Genomic DNA, 19793 nt, shown 5'->3' on the forward strand with positions numbered 1-19793 from the left:
GCTTCAAGTATACCTTCTTGCCATCTTCAAATTCAACACATCTCTGTTTAGCATTCTTTCATCCTTTATTGTACAGTGACCACTTTTCATTTCGCTTGTTCAAACAATTCCCCCGTTTCTGTCAACATTTCCTGCAAAAAAGGAGTCGAGATCCCGATTCCCTATGCTAATGGGTAATTTAGGTGTGTAGCTCTATCAATTCTCTAGGAGTTACTAAACTATCTCCAGCTCAAAGTTTTCTCCTAGAGTATACTCACGTAAAAAATAGAATAACCTTGAGATTAAAAGGGAGTTCTAACTTATAAGCTGCATCAGTTATCTTTCAAATGAGGCCGAAAAGGACCGCAACACTAGTGGGAAATCCTTGGATGTTTCCAATCCCTAAAGTCTTTGGAATTATAAGGTTAGCATTCTCCGTTTAGCATTCTCTTTCATCCTTTATTGTACAATGGCCGTTTCGCTTGTTCAAACAATTCCCCCGTTTCTGTCAACATTTCCTACAAAAAAGGAGTGGATATCCCAATTCCCTATGCTAATGGGTAATTTAGGCGTGTAGCTCTATCAATTCTCTAGGAGTTACTAAACTATCTCCAACTCGAAGTTTTCTCCTAGAGTATACTCACGTAAAAAATAGAATGACCTTGAGATTAGAAGGGAGTTCTAACTTATAAGCTTCATTAGTTATCTTTTAAATGAGGCCGAAAAGGACCGCAACACTAGTGGGAAATCCTTGGATGTTTCCAATCCCTAAAGTCTTTGGAATTATAAGGTTATACCCACATGCCTTCCTTAGGATCCTAGGGGATCATTTCTAATCCGCATAAAACTTTGCTCTATCTTGCGCACTTTTGATAGAATCTTTAGCTTGTACTAACATCTCTTAATGTCAGCCAAGAAATCTTTAGCGATATGTACGTTCATATTCTTAAAACCCATGGTAATCAGTCCCTACATAAACATAAGTGGACTATATCCTATAGCTGAATGTTTAGCACTGTTATAGGCAAATTCCATTATTGGAATTGCCTCTGCCAATACAGCACATGGTTTGAGCAGGGTTGGTGAAGTTAATATGCTGCATTTTTTGATTTCTTTAAAAAGGCCAATGTAAGACTAATACGCATTTTGGACAAATCTAGCAAGAAGTCAGTGATGGTGGCTCTAGAGTGGATAAGGATTCTCAAGAGACAAAGAATATTACTTTTGAGAATGAGGCTAGAAACCATAATACAATCCAAAATAGACTATTATTCCGTGTGGAAAATGTGTATACCTGAAAGGGATCACATAAAGATAGAGATTTCATACGAATGTCATGACAATCCTAGTGCAAGTCAGCCTGGTATACAAAGGACCTATGACAAAACCTTATCGGATGAAAGTAAAGGACTGTGGTAAAGTTTCAACAATGCCAGAGTCAAGATTGGAGACATGTTGCATCATCCACAGATTCCCAATGCTAAATGGAAAAGTATATCTATAAATTTTGTCAAAGGGCTAACCCAAACAAATAGAGGACAGGATGCATCTTGGGTAGTAGTTCATCAACTCACCAAACGTGTGCAATCTATACCTACTAGGACATATCAGAATTAGCACAGCAATTTATACATCAACTTTTAGACTTTAGGGTTTGCTTGGTGACACAGTCATTGACTCGACTCAACGTTTAGTGGACATTTCTGGCAAGCAGTTTTTGAGAAATATGGTGAACCAAGTTATAGAGGAGATGAACGACTTTAATAGAACAGCTACATATAGGTACTAAAGATGTGATTGAAGTGTTATTTCCATTGGCAGTTGAAAGCACTTCAAAGCAGACAGCAGAAGATCAGAATATTCAGCCTGCACATGCTGATGCACAATGGCTTACTGTCAGCCCTACATGCTGACGAGGGTGGCCTATGTGACTGCCCTAAAATCAATCAAGAAGGATATGCACATGCTGCCCACATGGCATCCCTAATCTATCCCCCTTCATCCAATCCTATTATGTATGCCATCCTCCCCCATGTCCTCCTCATATGGGGACTCTGTCAGAGAAGAGTTGCTTGTTGTAGCCAACCCCCACGTAGGGGGAAGAGATAGATTGAGATCACACGTTGTCACTCCAAGAACGAACTCACGAACTCACTCGCATGCATGCATGTGAGAAAAGAAACTTCAGATTAGAAACTATCCAATATAGAAGTTCACTGTCAAATTGTTGCATTGGCAAGAGATTAAGGAAGATAGTTAAGGGCATATAGGCAAAGCCCATTAGTGATGCCAAGAAAATTGGTGATTGGAAGATAACTGACACAAATTGAAGTGAGGAACACAAGCACGGTATTGCAACCCAATGGTCAGCTCCACTCATTGCAAATGAAAGAGATGCAGTCTCCACTCATCTAACCAAGAGGTGAAATTATGAAGCAGCTTCCAGTCATTGGTAAGAGATGAGAGGATTAAAACCTCTGTTTTGAAACCAGTATATATATCTACATGAATCCAGAAATTGGCCAAATTCATCCTCTGAAAACACAACACGTAGGACAGTTTCAACCTCATGAGAGTCACAAGGTTGAAAACGATGAGCTCCATCATTACATCCCCACCAACGTCATGAATACCATTTTATAAGCATATGCCCTCATACATACATACCACACATCCACACATACTTGAGCATCCACTTATACAAAGATCTTCATATTGAGTTTCTACCAGCACCCCAACGTGAAGGGTCTGCAGACTCAACCCTGACAAAGGCTGACAATAAACAAGACGGCTAATCAAAAAGTGGTCCACCTCTTCATCATTGAAGCAACAACTGCATGTGAAGACTATAAAATTTCATATTAGTCTCTCCCAAACAAGCATTTCTAAGCAAAAAATGCTTAGACAATCTAGCTAATAGGGAAGTGCAATACCTAAGATAGAAAGATTTGTCATGCCTACTATATAAGAGATGATTGGGATGCTCTATCAACAACAGCAGATTTAGAACATGGAGGATTAGATAATGGTTAATAGCAAGGAAAAATTCAAAAAGTCAAACATTACACAGTTGTGTTGCCTATTATGTGTCCATGCACTTCGGAAATGTGAGTTTCTAAAGGCAACAGTGAATCAGTTATCAAAAATACCACACCTATTGAGCTGTAGCAACCAACCACATGGTCAGTCTACCTCATAGACTTTGTATTTGCAACATCACAACCAAAGCTCACTCCCAAACCACAATAAGGAATGATGGGAAGGCCACCAGTAACTTGGCGTTTGCAATCTAACGTGCAAGTTGGATCTCTGGAAAAGGGATGCACCAGAAGTACTATCCTAACAAACATCAAGAGCTCTGAAAACCTGCAAATGGTGATGATTATTGAGCAATCCAAAACAAGGAAACCTCCACACAAAATCAGCTGCAGCTGTGCACAACGTATAAAAAACTTAGCATGCAAATACTGCCATGAAGTGGTGGTGTAACTAGATGCTACCCTAGAATAACTGAAAAACAGAAATGTGCACTTTCAACCCTTCAAAAGAATCAATGGGTGATCATTGATTCTTATCAGCATATACAAAACCCATAAAACTTTGAAGCCTTAGGAGAGCTCAATTTAGAAGACCCTACTTGAATGTCTACCCCATTTTGCGTCCTGCAATAATGCATTTAGGATATGTCCAAACATTTTTTGCAGATACTCTCTAGAGCTTTAATGCAAAACCTTCAAGCGGTTACAGATTTGCCCCTCAGCTCTTAGGCCCTTTAGTGCAAAACCTTCAAGAGGTTACAGATTTGCCCCTCAGCTTTTAAGCCCTTTAGCCACATCTACAATAAGAACACTTTATTTTTTGCTTTAAATTGCTCGTCTTTCTCCCAGCTGTTACACCCTGTGCACAGTCTCTCTTCTACACAAGTTTCTACCTCCCTTCTACTTGCCTCAGACTTTCTCCACGATTAAAAAGCAATGCTTGAGACACTCGACAAGAGTTTAATAATCTCTAGTAAACACTAAGCCATCATCATCTATAGCCCTGTTCTGCATGCAATTTGCTTCACCTGAGTTGATAACTTGTTTAAATCCCCAAAAATCAATGTAAGCAATGTGTCACACACATAAGCAGGGCAGTTTAACTATGACATTCCATTCTTTCGTGAAAATAGGTCTGGTAGCGCTTAAAAGACAGAATGTTAAATTTTTGGTTAAGCACCAAATGACTGACATTCGATACCTAAGCACCAAGGACTGAATCTATCACTGTCGAAATGAGACTCCAAGATAGGTCAAAGCCATCGAAAATTTGATGTCCAACACAGTACAAGAACTAGCGGTCCAACAATGTGGTCACAACTTACTCCCCAAGCATCTAAGAACTAATCCAGTACATTCATAAGATCCAGCTTGGAATGCCAACAGCCCTTTGCTAGTCAGTTCAATAATGATTGATGGATTAGCCAGCATTCTTGTCACTTTTTTAAATATTTGCTTGAAAAGCATTCTCAACAACCATTGCTCATTCAATTCCATTACTTTCTAAGGAAAAAGTAAAACCCAAGGGAAACGGTGAATCTTCCCAGCTAGGCAACTACAAAGCATAGTTGCAAGCATATACCTAGATGAATCCAGGAACATTCCCAAACTCATCCTCTAAAAACACAACATAGTGCAGTTTCAATCTCACGATAGTCACTCATAAGATTGAAAACCATAAACTCCATCACGCATAGCAAGGACTAGCTACTATGACATCCCCACTGACGTCATCAGCGCCCAACAGTGGGTGTAGACCATAGCATAATTGCAAGCAAATGAAAATGGTTTCTTTCAAAGAAAATGTTGTAAATCGTTTTTATCACAGGTGGTGTTGGGACAAGCATGAGCTCAAAAATACCTCCCTTGTTCTAATAACTTTAGGGGCTCCACAAATATAAACAGAAGTTAAATTTCAAAATTTCAGGCATGAAAATTCGCAACCACCATCAATCATCATGATTAATCGAGACTTGATGGGGCTCCTAGAGCTCAATTAAAAGCCTAGAGCCACAGCTGTACAGCAGGATCAGCTGGACGACAGATGGAATCATCAGACCAAATATCCAGACTCAGATTTTGGAGACCTTGGGTGCTAGAGCTTTTTAAAAACGTTTTGAAAATTTTGCTTCATGAACCAGAAGGATTTAAATGTTGAAGGTATCAAATTATATGCATTTTCTAGAGCAAATTAAATGCAAGGAAACCATAGAAACTTTCAGATTCACCTCACATCCTAGTCATGTGCACACAACCACATCAGTGCAATGAGAGACCACAATAATTTCGCATATTTAATTTCATGTGCTTACTTCTTTTTAGCACATACCTTGCCATTTGAAAATTGTACAATTCGTCTCGAAGTAGGCAGGAAATGAGAGATCCTTGTTGCACTTGGTACACTACCACTCTCTGCCTTATTACTATGTCCGTGACTAAATTGCCGTTGTAAAGATGCATGATTTTGATTCTCATTACTAGGTCGATCCCTCACACAAAGGAGCATCCGCCCTGCAAAACCTCCAATAAAGCCTATATCAGTACATACATCTCTCTCTCTCTCTCTCTCTATGTATGTAAGGTTTTGTATTGTTTCAGGTCCCATATGCCGATTTTTGGTCTTCAGAGGACGATAATATATTCTTCTTCTTCTTCTTCTTCTTCTTCTTCTTCTTCTTCTCTCTCTCTCTCTCTCTCTCTCTCTCTCTCGGCCGCTCATAATAAAGTTCACGACTGCCATGGATAGATCCACGTTCATGAGTACGAGAAGGGACGAAGATATACCTTGATGATGATCTCACGTTATTGCAGCAGGAACATCGGAAGGAGGGATGATATGAGTTATGGCAGCAAGAGGGGAGGGAAAATGGGCTGTTGGTGACCTGTTCCAGCCTCCTTTTGGCTCATCTTCTTGCTGGTCGGCCCATTCTCCAAGGCTCTGCTGCTACCCGAGGCATTTTCCAGCCATTTCATCACGGGAAGTTATATTTCTGGTGCTGCTGTAGCATAGGCGACCTTTTGTTTGGGCATCTGCTGCTGTTATTCGTCGGCACATCTACAGCCTCTTCTCCAAAATTCGGAACTGTTTCAAGGCCTTTGTTGTACCACCTTCACAAGTGTGAATTTTGCTGACATCTGGGGCATCTGCTTCAGCCGGTTTTGGCATTTAGAGCGTGCATTTGCAATTCCAAGCTCCTACAGCAGCATTTCGGGATTTGCATCTGCATTTTGGATACCTATATTAGCCGACTTAGGCTTTTGGCACTTGTTGGAGCATAAATAGCTGCCGACTTAGGCTTTTCAGAGCTGCTACAACATTTTGCAGACCGACTTTTACATTGGGGAGCCTGCTACAACATTACATTCATCGATTTTGGAGTTTGGAGATCGTTGCTGCTGTTTGGAGGCCTTTTCTGAAGTTCTTTTGCCCTCATTTTCTGTTCTAACACCTCGGGCTACGAGCTTCTCACACCTCGCTGCTGCTGTAATCAAATTTGAGGTGTCTTCTCACTTGTAGGGGCATGTATTCTTGCTGAAACATCATATTTCAGCTTCTCCCAGCCCTCTCATTTGCCATTTTCTGTGCCTTTCACTTCTCCTACAAGGCTGATAATTTGTGCCCACATTTGGAGCTCTTTCTTTGCTGCATTTTTGGGCCTACATCATTTGCAGGTACCCCTTGTGACAGCCACACATTTGCAGTGAAAAGCTTTGAAGCTTGTGCAAAAATTTGGGAGAGTGCCCTTCTCTCATTTGCTTTGTCAAATTGGTGCCTTTGCCTTGCATTTTTGGCACTATGGCTAGCAGCAAAGATGATCTGTTTGGGATGCTTGGGGCTGATGACAAGCTTGATGGCACCAATTACCCCATGTGGTCATACATTATGGGGCATATGTTGGCTGCCAAGAATCTATGGCACATTGTTTCAGGTTATGAGGCCAGACCTACACGTAATGCAGCTGCTAGTGCTCCACCTTCTGCCTCTGGTACTACTTCAGGTGATGGGTCTTCAGGTGATGGGTCTAATGCTACTTCTAGAGCAGCTGCACCTACTACTACAGGTACTTTGTCTCCTACACAGGAGCAGATTCAGTGGGATGGTCGTGATGCCAAAGCACATGCCTTGATTGCTCTTTCAGTCAAAAGGGTTATTATCCCTCATATCCGGTCTTGCAAGACAGCTAAGCAAGCATGGGATCAGCTTGCATCCTTATATCAGGTGTGGAATGAGATAAGGGTTGCCTATCTCAAATACCTGAGCATCACCACACATATCTGAGCATCCGTTTATACAAAGGTCTTTTTGAGTTTCTGTCAGCACTCTAAACGTGAAGGGCAGACTCAGCCGTGACAAAGGGTAGCCCTAAAGGAAAAGGCTATTTAAAAGTAGGCCACATTATCTTCCTTCAAGCTATAACTTCTTGTGAAGACTATAGTATTTCATTTTAGTAACTCCCAACACATTTCTAAGCAAAAAACAAGCTTAGGGAAGATAGCTGAAAGGGCAACACACCACTTAAGATAGAAAGAATTTGTCGCAATATCAGCAAGCCACAACATGGATTAAAACTTTGAGAAGTGATATCTGCATGTTTACTTATACGGCAAGAATATGTATACGGCTGTAGACTATACTATTTTGCTGAGTACAGAGGCTGGCAAATAGTTGGCTGTAAGCTGGCCACAACCGACTGTGCTCAAGAGAGAGAAGAGGAGGGCAGAATAAGCTATAATTTGTAGTGGGTAGAGCAGATAGGGGTCCTACTATGGGACCAGGGAAGAAGGCTCACAGCAAAGGAGCTCTAGGAAATGGGAAAGAGAGCTGCAAATAAATGCAGCCTCTCCTCCTTTTATAGCCCCTTGTAAGGGCTGGGCCTCCCAGGAAATACGAGCAAGTTTTCCCATCAAAGAATGTCTTCTCATTTCTTTCATGCTCATAAATGCTCATAAACGTTGCAACATCAGTTTAGATTCTGTAAATTTGATTGGTTCCAAATACCGGTTCTCAACTGGGTGTGATCTTTTTCCCTCATAGAGTTATTCAATGGGGTGTGATCTTTCCCCTTCATAATGGTAATTCTCAAGTTGTAAAATACTAATGCGCATGACCCCTACACTAAGGGTTTACCCTCACGTGCTAGACTCTAGAGCATGTAACTGAACAGTAGGAAAAACATGTGCATACTATTTGGTACTCATCCTAGATTTTAGAATTTGAATGTGGGAGTACCTGGGCCCAAGGCGCCTATTTATAGTGGAGGAGGTGCTGGTCTGTCCAACCTGTGGCCGACCGGCACGCCAAGATGACAGACTTGCCTGCACAGCCAACCCTAGTAGGGCCACTGATCCACTGGTTGGGCGACCATACGTGGGGCTGACCCCACCATCTAACCAGAACTTGTCAGGTCTGTTCAGCCCCTGGCTGACCTCAGGTTGGACCAGTTCTAGGCCCCTATAAATTACTCAAGAGCCACCCCAAACCTTGGCTACCTAGCTCATATGGCTGGGTCTAGTATGCTGCCCACATGGCAGCCATATGTGCTGCCCGCATGGCAGCCAGGATGGTGCCCACATCTACTCAAGGGTGGCAGCCTGTCCTGCTCTCACATCTACCTCCACACAATGCCCATGAGCCCTGCCTGACACCCTTGTTTGCTGCAGGTGTCACACCCTCTCATGCTCCTCATATGGGGTCTCACTGTGGGGTTTTGACCCTGATTCTCTAACACCACCTCTCAATGTTGCGGGGGAGATTGGACCTAGTTTGTCACCCCTCTTCACAATGTGTATCCACATGCTTGGTAAATGTTTATTGTTATTTTTTAATTATTTGTACTTATTTTACAATCTAGGAATTTTTAAATATATTGCCCAGGTGAGTACTCCCCTCTAGAAGCCACTGGAGCCCCACAGAAAGGCACATGAACTGGAGCCTCACAGAAAGGCACATGACAGGAAGGAGAGAGTTTAGCAGGGCAGGGACAGTGAGGCTGCCACTTTCAGTAGTTGTCTACGAGAGCATTTTGCTGCAGGGGTGAGGTCCTTGAAGGACACTTTTGCATTAGGTTTTCTCCATATCTGTACATACATTACGTATGCTGCCTATATGCTGTATACTTCTCCAGATCTGTGGATGTGTTCTTTGATCTACTTGTCTGCACCTGTCTAGTGGTGAGATCTTGAGTATAGAAGATCATGGAAACATTCCACTGCAGGGTTTAGGCTGTAGCAAGCTAGGCTCTATATTCTGACATTGTGCTCAGTCTTTTCGTCCTGAATAGGAGCTATCTACTGTCTTTTTGTGCTAAATAGTTCCTGCTGCTGTGTTGCCTAGTTGGTGCCTTAACCTCGCACCCATTACTTCCCACAACTTGCAAATAATTAAGCAAAACCATTTTCAATTGACTACTGTCGTCTAGAAGGCTATGAGTGGCATGCAATATAGATGATCCAGGTTCCACCTTGTTGTAATCGTGTTTCACGATTGAAAACCAATGCATGTTTCCTACTGATATCCAGTGGATGTATGCTTTCTCTCACCCAAAGGCTCCATATGCTAATGCTGGCACATATATCTTCATTTCTCTTTTGTGATACACATTCACTTTTAACCTCGAAGTCAGAGGAACAATTGCTGGAAAAAAAATTTGCACATTAAGATATAAGAATCGTCCATAACCTCACAGTTTGACAAGTGAAGTGGATCGTTGTTGCATCTACCAAAACCCGAATAGGGACATCTCTCTATCCTATGCACTGTGTGCTTGCTAAATTTTAAGCTTCCAATAATATCTTATGAATGTCTTCTATGTGAGGTTTGAAAATCTCGGCGATCAATTCAGTTAAAGGGTCGAAACATATTTGGAGGCTTGCCAATTGACACAGAGAAACAAAGACATACACAAAAAGTCAAGTACACATTGATCAAACTCAGTGCGTTATGTATCTAGAAATTCAAACTCACCAATGTAAAAGCAGCCGCACTTCCAACCTCGCTAACAGTCGACTATTCAAAAGATAAAGCACACACATGATAAGGCATCGTTATACGACATCCCTACCGACATCATCAGCACCCATCAATGAGAGGGTAGACCATGCATGCAAACATATCCATGCAACCACGCACATATTAGCATCCATTTATACAAGAGTCCAGTCCTCTGAAGCTCGAAGTAAAAAGAATTACATACTATACAGTACAGAAGTTACGTACCAACAATGTCAGTGCTGGAAACGCCTTCAGTCCGCTTGATCTGTTTATACCGACCAGCCTTCTTTGCAAGCTCATAAGCATCACTACCGTCAGGAAGCAAGCATGGGTCATCTCCATGGATGATGTAATCTATATTGAATTCCGTGAACAATTTCCTCATGAAACCTTCGTTAATTGCATAGGGTGCATCAGGTATGACCTCGTCTACCCACTTCACACCACTGACCATCACCATTCTGCATACCACAAACCATTACCTTGAGTTTGAAATTCCGTCAGGCTTCGAGCTGGAAAACACAAACCACGTTGGAATGCGCCGATCTAACAACAAACAACGGTGCAACAAGTGTGCCGATCTATGCAATATTGAAGCCAAGGAGTAATGGCTTGGGTTTTGATGTTGCAATGCTCACCTGTGCTTCTAAAATAAGAGCTACAACGGAAATTAAGAAAACACACGCTTCTGCCGCACCATGACGCTTCCAGCCAAAACAGTCGGTACATATGGCCTCGTGAAGTGGTCAGAAGTCGAAATCGCACGACAAAGCACTCGATTGCATGTCTAATTTCTGTAAGGTAGGTTATGTCACGTATTTTAATCCTTTGGTTTCTTCCTTCGAAGAAAGGAATATCAGACGAAGGCCTACGCACGAAAAGATACCTTTCGTCCAGAGACATCACGGGAGGCCCCTTGTTTGCAATGATTTCCTGATCGCTCACAACTCCCACGACCAACTCGTCACCAAGAGCGCGGGCTTGTCGGAGTGCGTTCGCATGGCCGTAATGCATCATGTCGAAGCAACCATCCATGTATACTCGCACTTTCTTCTTCTCATTTTTTTTCTTGGAAAAAATGCTCATTGCGGGAAGAATCGAAGGCAACGCAGGCACAGGAAGTGCGTCGATGCCCAAAAATCGGGAAGAAAGACCAAGAAGAGCTGCAGTGAGCAAAAAACCGCCGACGATCCTATGAACATAAGGTGCGTAGGAGGAAGCGGATTTGTTGTCATCCCCGAAAGTTCCCATGGTCGGATGAATCGATGAAGGCGATGAGTGTTGTGGAGGAAGGATTTGCGAGGGAGAGTTCAGAAATGCACAAGGAAAGTTAGCCAAACGACCGACAGAGTCGCATTCCTCATGTGTTGACACCTCCTCCTTGTTTACATTTTTACACAAAATGGCTTGACCTAAACGACCGCTTTCCCACCACGATGCCCGACCTCAGTCGCGTACGCGGTCCACCTTTAATGCGTACGTGTGTGTGGCACCGTGTGTGCGTATCCGTGTGTTTCTATATTACGTCATGCAGTTTCCACGAATGTGGCAATCTTCAGCAAACCACCTTGTCCTGGTTTGCATATCCGGTCTAGTCGAAAGATAGTATTGGTTGGTTTTTGGAGGCCTCAGTCACACTTACTCTTCCCTATATTTATGAACTAGTTCTGTACCTGTGCTTTGCATGGGTATTAAATGCCCCAGAGAATTGAGGTTGGTGATTTTGAGTGGAGGGCCTCAACTTGCAAGAAATATGAGTAAATGGACCAGTCTCTACGACGGGCTCTTCTCTCTCCTCTCTCTCTCTTAGCCACGTGGAGCCCTTCTTTTCCTAGAACCTTCCCTATTAGAAAATATAAATAAATATAAAAGAGATAGAGAAGAGATAGAGATTGAGATAAAGAAGAGAAGGCACAAGTGCACGTAGGCACTATCTCCTAATATGTCCCGCATTAGTTTCCCATCCCACGTAGAGATAGATTAAGCTAGGTTAGACGATGTTAATTCATTGAGACAGATTAATCTAAGCTGTAAGGTAAGCTGATGCACTGTCTTTTTCCTTCTAGCTCCTTCGATGATCATGCCCGTTGCAAAAATATCTCCCCCTCTCTCCTTCGGTGCTCTCTTCCTCCACTCCTCCCTACGCTCACTCCTCCTTGTGCTCTCCTCCCTACGCTCCTTCCTCTACTCCTCCTTGTGCTCCTCCAATACTCCTTGCACTCTCTCAACCACCTGCTTAATCGCTCCTCCTTGCTTCAACTGTTGGTAGTATGTTGTATGGGCGCGGGAGCCTAGCGAGCAGGGAGAGAAGCAATAGGAGAGGCTGGATGGTGGGGAGAGGGAGAGAGAGGTTGGGTGCTGAGTTGTGGGGAGAGTGAGGGGGGGAGGGAAATGTTGGGGTAGAGGCCAATGGCCTAGTATATACCCCTTTGTACCATACATACATAATAAGAGCTTACCTTGACCTGGGTGAGTTAGCACCCACAATTTTCGATGTTCTCCTTTTCTTTGTTGCTCTGCGATAAGACCTCCTCTCCATCAATTGGTATTAGAGCTTGGTTGAGCGAAGCCAACAAGGAGGCTGTAGCATTGCAGTGTTGATGTGCCAAGAGCCCGAACTTGTTGCGTGGAGTCTCCTACTACCCATGGGCTGCCCCTGGGAGCTGTATTTTGACATATACTAGCTCGTTCTTACTATGTCAACCTTATATATCAGGTTGCCTTGACTGTTCCAACAATCTATTGCCTTGTTTGAGCGGGGGAGAAGGAATATTATCCATCTATGGTAAAAAACGATCTGCTGCTCTGCAATTTCAGCCACTGGAAGTTGCTTTTTTTGGGCCCGAAAGCAAAAACGTCTTTTGCTTGTAGCGGACTCTAGTTGATCAAAGGCGGCTAGTATATTCAGATTTCAATTAGGTTTATGCCTTCAAGTTGATGCATATCAAATTGACTAAAAGTGATTGCTTACAATTGATGCATTTTGAGCCTTTGTTTAGCTAAGAAAGTAAGTAGTCTTTTTCCAAAGTTGTCTTATATCCTAGGAAGGGATTATTTTTTATGAGTGCAATACTCTTCCCACTAAGGGAACTTTTTGGGCAATAATTTTCAGAATTGTTGGACTATTTCATTAGAGTTTATGCGTAAAATGCTTCAGGAAAAGTTGGTGATTGGCAGTTTGCAGTCTTGTGACAGTAGGTGGCTGTCTTCAGAAATGAATATAAGAGAATCCATGAGGAATTGTCTCCTGAGTTGAACTAAGAAGTTTTAGTTTTTTGGACAATCTACAATCTTGTTTTTGAAAGTGTTTCAATTCAAGATTTAAAGAAAAAGTTATAATGCCTGGTATGCCCATGATTTACAGTTTTGACAATTTATGACAACAGCTAGAAAAAGTGAGCAGGGGCCTGCATTTAGCAATAAATATCAAAAAATACATAATGAATTTTGACTTGTAATAAACTAGAAGTTTGTAGATCTATTAGTTCTCTACAACTTTGGTGTTACAGCAAAGGCAACCGAGTTACGGTTAGGAACATATTGACAGTTCAAGACAGGCCAAAACTGTTGCAGACTGTTATTACGGCAGTAAAAGTTTGCAGGTGGTGGTTTCCAACAGCAAATATAAGGAAATCTGTAAGGATTTTGGACTTGCTATAAACTAAGAAGTTGTAGAGTTTTTTAGAAGCTACATTTCTTCTGTTTACACTTTTTGCATCAAAGCTACCGTGCAAAAGCTATTGGCTAGTTTTTGGATGCCCTAAGGTCACTTATAGTAGAACATGTATTTGTGACAGTGACAGTGGCTGTTGTCATTGCAGTCGATATTTTTTGGGCTTGAGTTTGGTACATTGGTGCAGTGTATCTTGGTTGTTCTGTCATCCATTGTGATGGCTTCGGCATTAGAGAAAGCATTGTTTAACATTGAGAAGTTGGATGGCATAAACTTCTCCTATTGGAAGGAGCAAATCTACAATGTTCTGGTGCAAAAGAAGCAAGTAAAGCCTATAAAACGCAAAGGCATAAAGCAGGATTGGGAATATGATGAAGAGTGAAAGGAATTGGATGGCTTGCATGCTCCACGATTATGCTCACACTTTCAAAATCGGTGTATTTCAATGTGAAAGATATTGCAGGTGGTGCCTATGGTGTGTGGACAAAGTTGCATGACCTTTATGAGAAGCAGAGTGCCGCTTGTCAAGTGTATTACCTGAAGAAACTCATAGATCTTCGCATGGAAGAAGGAACTTCCATGTCTAGCCATTTAACTGAGTTTAACACAATTTTCAGTCAACTTTCAGCTCAAAAATTTACCTTTGATGACTCAGTTAAGGCAATGTTCTTATTGGTCACCCTTCCTGAAAGTTGGAACACTTTTAGGACTGCTATGAGCAATTCAGCCCGTGCAGGAGGCCTGACAAGTAGTGATGTTGAAAGTAGCCTTCTCACTGAGGAGATAAATAGAAAGAACAATGCTGGAACTAAAAGTTCAAGTGCTCTCAATGTGAGAGGGAGGTCATATTCCAGGGGGAAATACCACGACAAAAATACAAGCAAGTCTAGAAACAAATCTAAATGAAAATCCCATGCCAAAAAGGATTTGGAATGCTTCTATTGTGGGAAGGAAGGCCATTTCAAAAAGGATTGCTACAAATGGAAGAATGATAAAGGCAAAGGCAAAGCTAATGTGCAGCCCAAGAAGGAAGAGAAATCCACGGTCAATATAGAGGAAGTGAATGCCATAAGTAATAATAGTGATGAGGGTGACATTCTTTATGCCTCTATGTTTGAGCATGCTTTTCTTGTGACTACTGATGATACATTGTCACAGAATTGGATACAAGACTCAAGAGCATCTTTCCATGTCACTCCACATAGGGAGTGGTTTACCATTTATGATGCAGGAACGAAAGGAACTGTGAGACTTGGAAACAATTATCCATGTGACATTGTTGGAGTGGGAGATATCCACTTGTCTCTTCCTAATGGTTCTACATTTGTACTCAAGAATATTAGGCATGTTCCAAATCTGAAAAAGAGCTTGATAAGTACAGGACAGCTTGATGATGATGGCTATCATGTGTTTTTTGGCAACAATACATGGAAAATTAGCAAAGGGTCACTTGTAATTGCTAGAGTTTTCAAGCATGGAACGTTGTACTCAATGCATGTGTCAGGCATAAGAGATAATGTAATCAATGTGACCGAGCAACCATCCATCTCTTTGTGGCATCATCGTTTGGGACACATGAGCATGACAGGAATGAAGATACTTTCTGGTTTGCAGTATGTTCCCGTGTGTAACTTTTCAGATTTTAGCATGTGTGAGCATTGCATGTATGGGAAGCAAACATGGTCTTCATATAAATAATCTTTGGGCAAGAAGAGGCTTGAACCATTAGAGTTGGTTCACAGTGATGTGTGTGGACCTATGCCTACTATCTCATTGGGTGGTGCTTCTTACTTTGCTACTTTCATTGATGATGCTACACGAAAAGTGTGGGTCTATCCTCTTTGGAAGAAGAGTGATGTCTTTGATGCATTTCAAAAGTTCTTAGCATTTGCTGAAAATCAGTCGGGCAAGAAGCTCAAATGCTTGCGCACTGATAATGGAGGAAAGTATACCTCTCATGCATTTAAGAATTTTTGTGAGCTACGTGGCATCAAGCGGGAGTTGACTACTCCTGAGAATCCTTCTCAGAATAGGATTGCTAAGAAGATGAATAGAACTATTCAAGAAAGGAACATAAGCATGCTTTCTAATTCCGATCTACCTCATGGCTTTTGGGCTGAGTCTATCAAGACAGCAATACATCTTATCAATAGATCGTCTAGCAAGGCACTAGATGGGAAAGTGCCAGAAGAGGTTTGGTTAGGCAAGCCACCATCTTATGGGCATCTTCGTGTATTTGGCTATGAAGCTTATGTTCATATCCCTAAGGAAAAACGCAGCAAGCTTGATCCAAAGTCAAGGAAGTGCATTTTTCTTGGATATGGTGATTCAAGCGAGATGGGATACCGATTGTGGGATCCAGAGGCCAGGAAGATAGTACGCAGCCATGATATTATCTTTAATGAGGACAAGATGCACAAGAAGCTAGAAAAGATTGTTGAGATACACAGAGTGGTGTTTCAAGAGGATGGACAACCACCATATGAGAGGCATGCACAACCTGTTCCACATGATGCAAGGCATGGACAGCCCATAGATGGTGAGGTGGGAGAGCCACATCTAGGTGGACAACCTCAGGTTATGCAGGAAAATCAGTTGGGACAACAAGATCCTCATAGTGAGCAAGTTGAGACATTCCGCCTCATGACCTCCACAGAGATATGCTCCATCTCTAGATTGTCATGTTGACAGATTGTGGTGAGCCTTCATGCTTTGAGGATGCTACGTCTAGGAATCACAAGCATAAGTGGGAGAAGGCTATGTAGTTAGAGATGTATTCTTTGATGAAGAATTCTACTTGGGATTTGGTTTATTTGCCCAAAGGAAAGCATGCATTGCCATGCAAATGGGTTTACAAGCTAAAGATGTCTCCAACTGATGCATTGCCTAAGTATAAGGCAAGGTTGGTAGCCAAGATTTTTAAGCAGGAGAAGGGTATTGACTTCGATGAGATCTTTTCCCCAGTGGTGAAGATGACTACTCTTCATATAGTGCTTGCATTGGTTGCCAGAGAGGACATGGAGCTTATCCAAATGGATGTAAAAATAGCTTTTCTACATGGAGACCTTCATGAGAATATCTATATGGAGCAGCCAGAGGGGTTTATTGTGCTAGGCAAAGAACGGATGGTATGCAAGCTTTAGAAAAGTCTTTATGACCTGAAGCAGGCTCCTTGGGAGTGGTACCATAAGTTTGATGCATTTATGCAATCCCAAGGGAACACATGAAGTAAGACAGATCATTGCCTCTACACAAAAAAGGCATCAGATGGCAGCCTTCTTATTTTCATTTTATATGTTGATGACATGCTTATTGCTAGGAAATCTACTTTGGATGTGGATGCCTTGAAGAAAAGGTTGCAGAACATGTGCATCTTCTTTGGGAGGAAGGACACATCTGTTGTTGGATATGCAAATGCTGATTTTGCAGGGAATGTAGACACTAGGAGGTCTACTACAGGATATGTTTTCTCATTCACTGGAGGTGCAATTTCATGGGTCTCTCATTTGCACCCATGTACGGCTTTGTCTACCACTGAGACAGAGTATGTTGCAGCCACTAAGGCATGCAAGGAAGTTATATGGCTTACTCGTCTAGTGGGAGACTTAAGCATTGCAGGAGAGGTTCTAGTTTTGCACTATGATAGTGAGAGTGCTATCCAGTTGTCATGGAATCCTTTCTTTCATGCAAAGACAAAGCATATTGATGTGAAGTATCACTTCATTAGAGAGGTGATTGAGGACAAGCGCATCCAGCTTGTCAAGGTTCACATAGATGAGAACCTTGCAAATCTTCTTATAAAGAGTCTTTCCTTAGAGCGGTTTGCACATTGCAGAGTATTGATGGGTGTCGGATGACATTACGATGCCCATCTTCTCCCTTAAAGGCACATTGGCCTTTAAGTGGGAGGCTGTTGGGGTAAAGGTCAATGGCCTAGTATATACCCCTTCATACCATACATACATAATAAGAGCTTACCTTGATCTGGGTGAGTTAGCACCCACAATTTTCGGTGTTCTCCTTTTCTTTGTTGCTCTCTGATAAGACCTCTCCATCAGGAAAGGCTGAGTGGAGGAAGAGGGAGCGAGTGAATGCAAGGCGAGAGGTCGGGAGAGGGAGAGGGGGGGCTGAGCATAGGAGAGGTTTGAGTGTAGGAGAGGGAGTGTTGAGCGGTGCAGAGAGGGGGTGTTGAGCCCTTAAGGGGAGGGAGAGGAGTGGGAGTGCTGGAGGAGTGCAGAGAGTAGGTGTTGGGCCGATGAGCGGAGGGAGAGATGGGGAGGAGAGCATAGGATAGGAACTTAGGTTAATAAATATTAATTTGCCCTTGAACTTAGGTTAATAAACTTAATTAAGCTGGTTAATAAACTTAATTAAGCTGTCCTCGTGAACTAATTAATTGGATTTTATTTTTGGAGAGCCAATATGTCATTGATAGTATAATGGTAAAGGAAGCACTTTTGGATGTAAAAGAGAAAGCAAACCATTTTTGAAAGGGTATTAGGCTACTAAAAGACAAACTATTTTTGAAAGGGTATTAGGCTACTAAAAGACAAATTCTTTTAGATTTGAAACACACAAGTTGATATTATTATTATTTAATTACACATTATAATTCACAAAGGAGTTTCAATCCTTTAAAATAGCCACTCCCTCTAAGGAGGCAGTGCTAACTAAGCTCCAAAGCATGGATAACCTTCTGCCTAAAATTATGCCAAAATATGGAGAGAGGAGAGAAGAGACTACAAACGGAGGAGAGAGCACACAACTAGAGAACCGACCATAAATGACTAGATGTATACTAGATTAGTACAAATAATGAATCTATATAAACCCCTTGTGGTTAACCTTTTTCCTAATGGGTCTCCTAATCCAAAAAATTCATTATCTACTCATTCAAGCATTAGATTTCCATGATATTTGTTCCAGCACATTTGTAATTTTGTGTTTCAATTGTCTCCAAATTCAAAAATTGCATTCAATCTACAAAACTTAATCGGTTTGCAAGATTGGCTGAAAAAAATAATGGGTAATCTAGTCAAAACTTTAGCCTAAGTTTAACCCTAATCTATTTAAGTTAATCTAATTATATATTAATAACCTTTCCTTCCCCTCCTCCTCGTCACCCTCTACTTAGCCTAGCCGCTCCTCCACCTCTGCCTAGCCTCTGTGTGTGTGTGTGTAGGAGCCATTGGAAAAGCAACAATTGGCCCCTCAAACAATAAAGCACCAATTGGAGCAATTATTGTCCGAAGCAAGGTTGCTACAAAGGGTGGGTCGCCGGAGTAAATCCTAAATCCATCAATCTACAAACAACCGAATTGAGTTCTAAATGCTTCTGAAGTACAATGGTTCTTCGAGGGAGGCTTTGTGATCTGTCTGCTGGTTTGATCATATGTAGCTGTTGAGGTTGGGACTAGGGACGCGAAGGGTAGGGGAGGGATGGCGAAGGAGGAGCAGTAGTAGTTGCAGGGAAGAGATGAAGAAGCTCAAGAGTGTAAGCTGAGCGAAGCTGCGGCGATTACGAAGTAAAGTTGGCGGAGGTGAATTGGCACACCATCTCTATATACCGCTTGCACAGGGCAGGGAAAGAATTCCAGAAGCAGTCGAGGGGGGACACGTGGCAAATTATGCCTCCTCCCATTTATCCCTCCCCTCCCCCCCCCCCCTTTCACCCCTCTACCATTTTTCTCCAATAAGGCCCCCTTGCAACGGTGAACCTTTTTCCTTTCTAGCATTTTATATGCTAGTGCAATATCCACAATATGTGACATGATGTTGAGATTTATTCTCAACACTTTCCCTCGAGATCATGAAATAGGCCCTCCCTCAAGATTAATTCTTGGTATTCTCAACATTTTCCCTCAAGATCATGAGTAGTTGATAGGCCCTCCCTCGAGATTATGATTCTAGGGTTTGAAGAAGGATTGCCTGCCCTTCCTCTAAGTTCAACCAAGAGCTTATTAGTGTTTCTCAAAAAGCTATTTTCTACAACATTATACAATGTTATAGTTTGATATCTCCATTGATGCTCTCTCACATTAATATGCTTTGTCCTTAAGTGATATAGTCCCACCAAGGCTTGCAATGTTATCATAATATTTTTTGTCGGATA

General features: G+C 42.0%; 1 protein-coding gene across 1 annotated transcript in view; it reads right to left on the bottom strand.

Moving 5' to 3' along the window:
* Window positions 1-11475, bottom strand: part of PECT1 (phosphorylethanolamine cytidylyltransferase 1) — a 37073-nt gene extending 25598 nt beyond the window's left edge. Inside the window, exons 1-3 of the mRNA XM_087377848.1 lie at window positions 10895-11475; window positions 10234-10469; window positions 5347-5528 (exon numbers count right to left, since the gene is read on the bottom strand). Coding sequence (XP_087233974.1) covers window positions 5347-5528; window positions 10234-10469; window positions 10895-11259 — 783 coding nt within the window. The 5' untranslated portion in view covers window positions 11260-11475. The remainder of the gene's footprint in view (window positions 1-5346; window positions 5529-10233; window positions 10470-10894) is intronic.
* Window positions 11476-19793: the final 8318 nt, after the last annotated feature.

This window comes from Dipteris shenzhenensis, chromosome 1 (assembly GCF_047967505.1).
Source record: "Dipteris shenzhenensis isolate YYH24624 ecotype China chromosome 1, Dip_SZ_1.0, whole genome shotgun sequence".
NCBI classification, from domain to species: Eukaryota; Viridiplantae; Streptophyta; class Polypodiopsida; order Gleicheniales; family Dipteridaceae; genus Dipteris; species Dipteris shenzhenensis.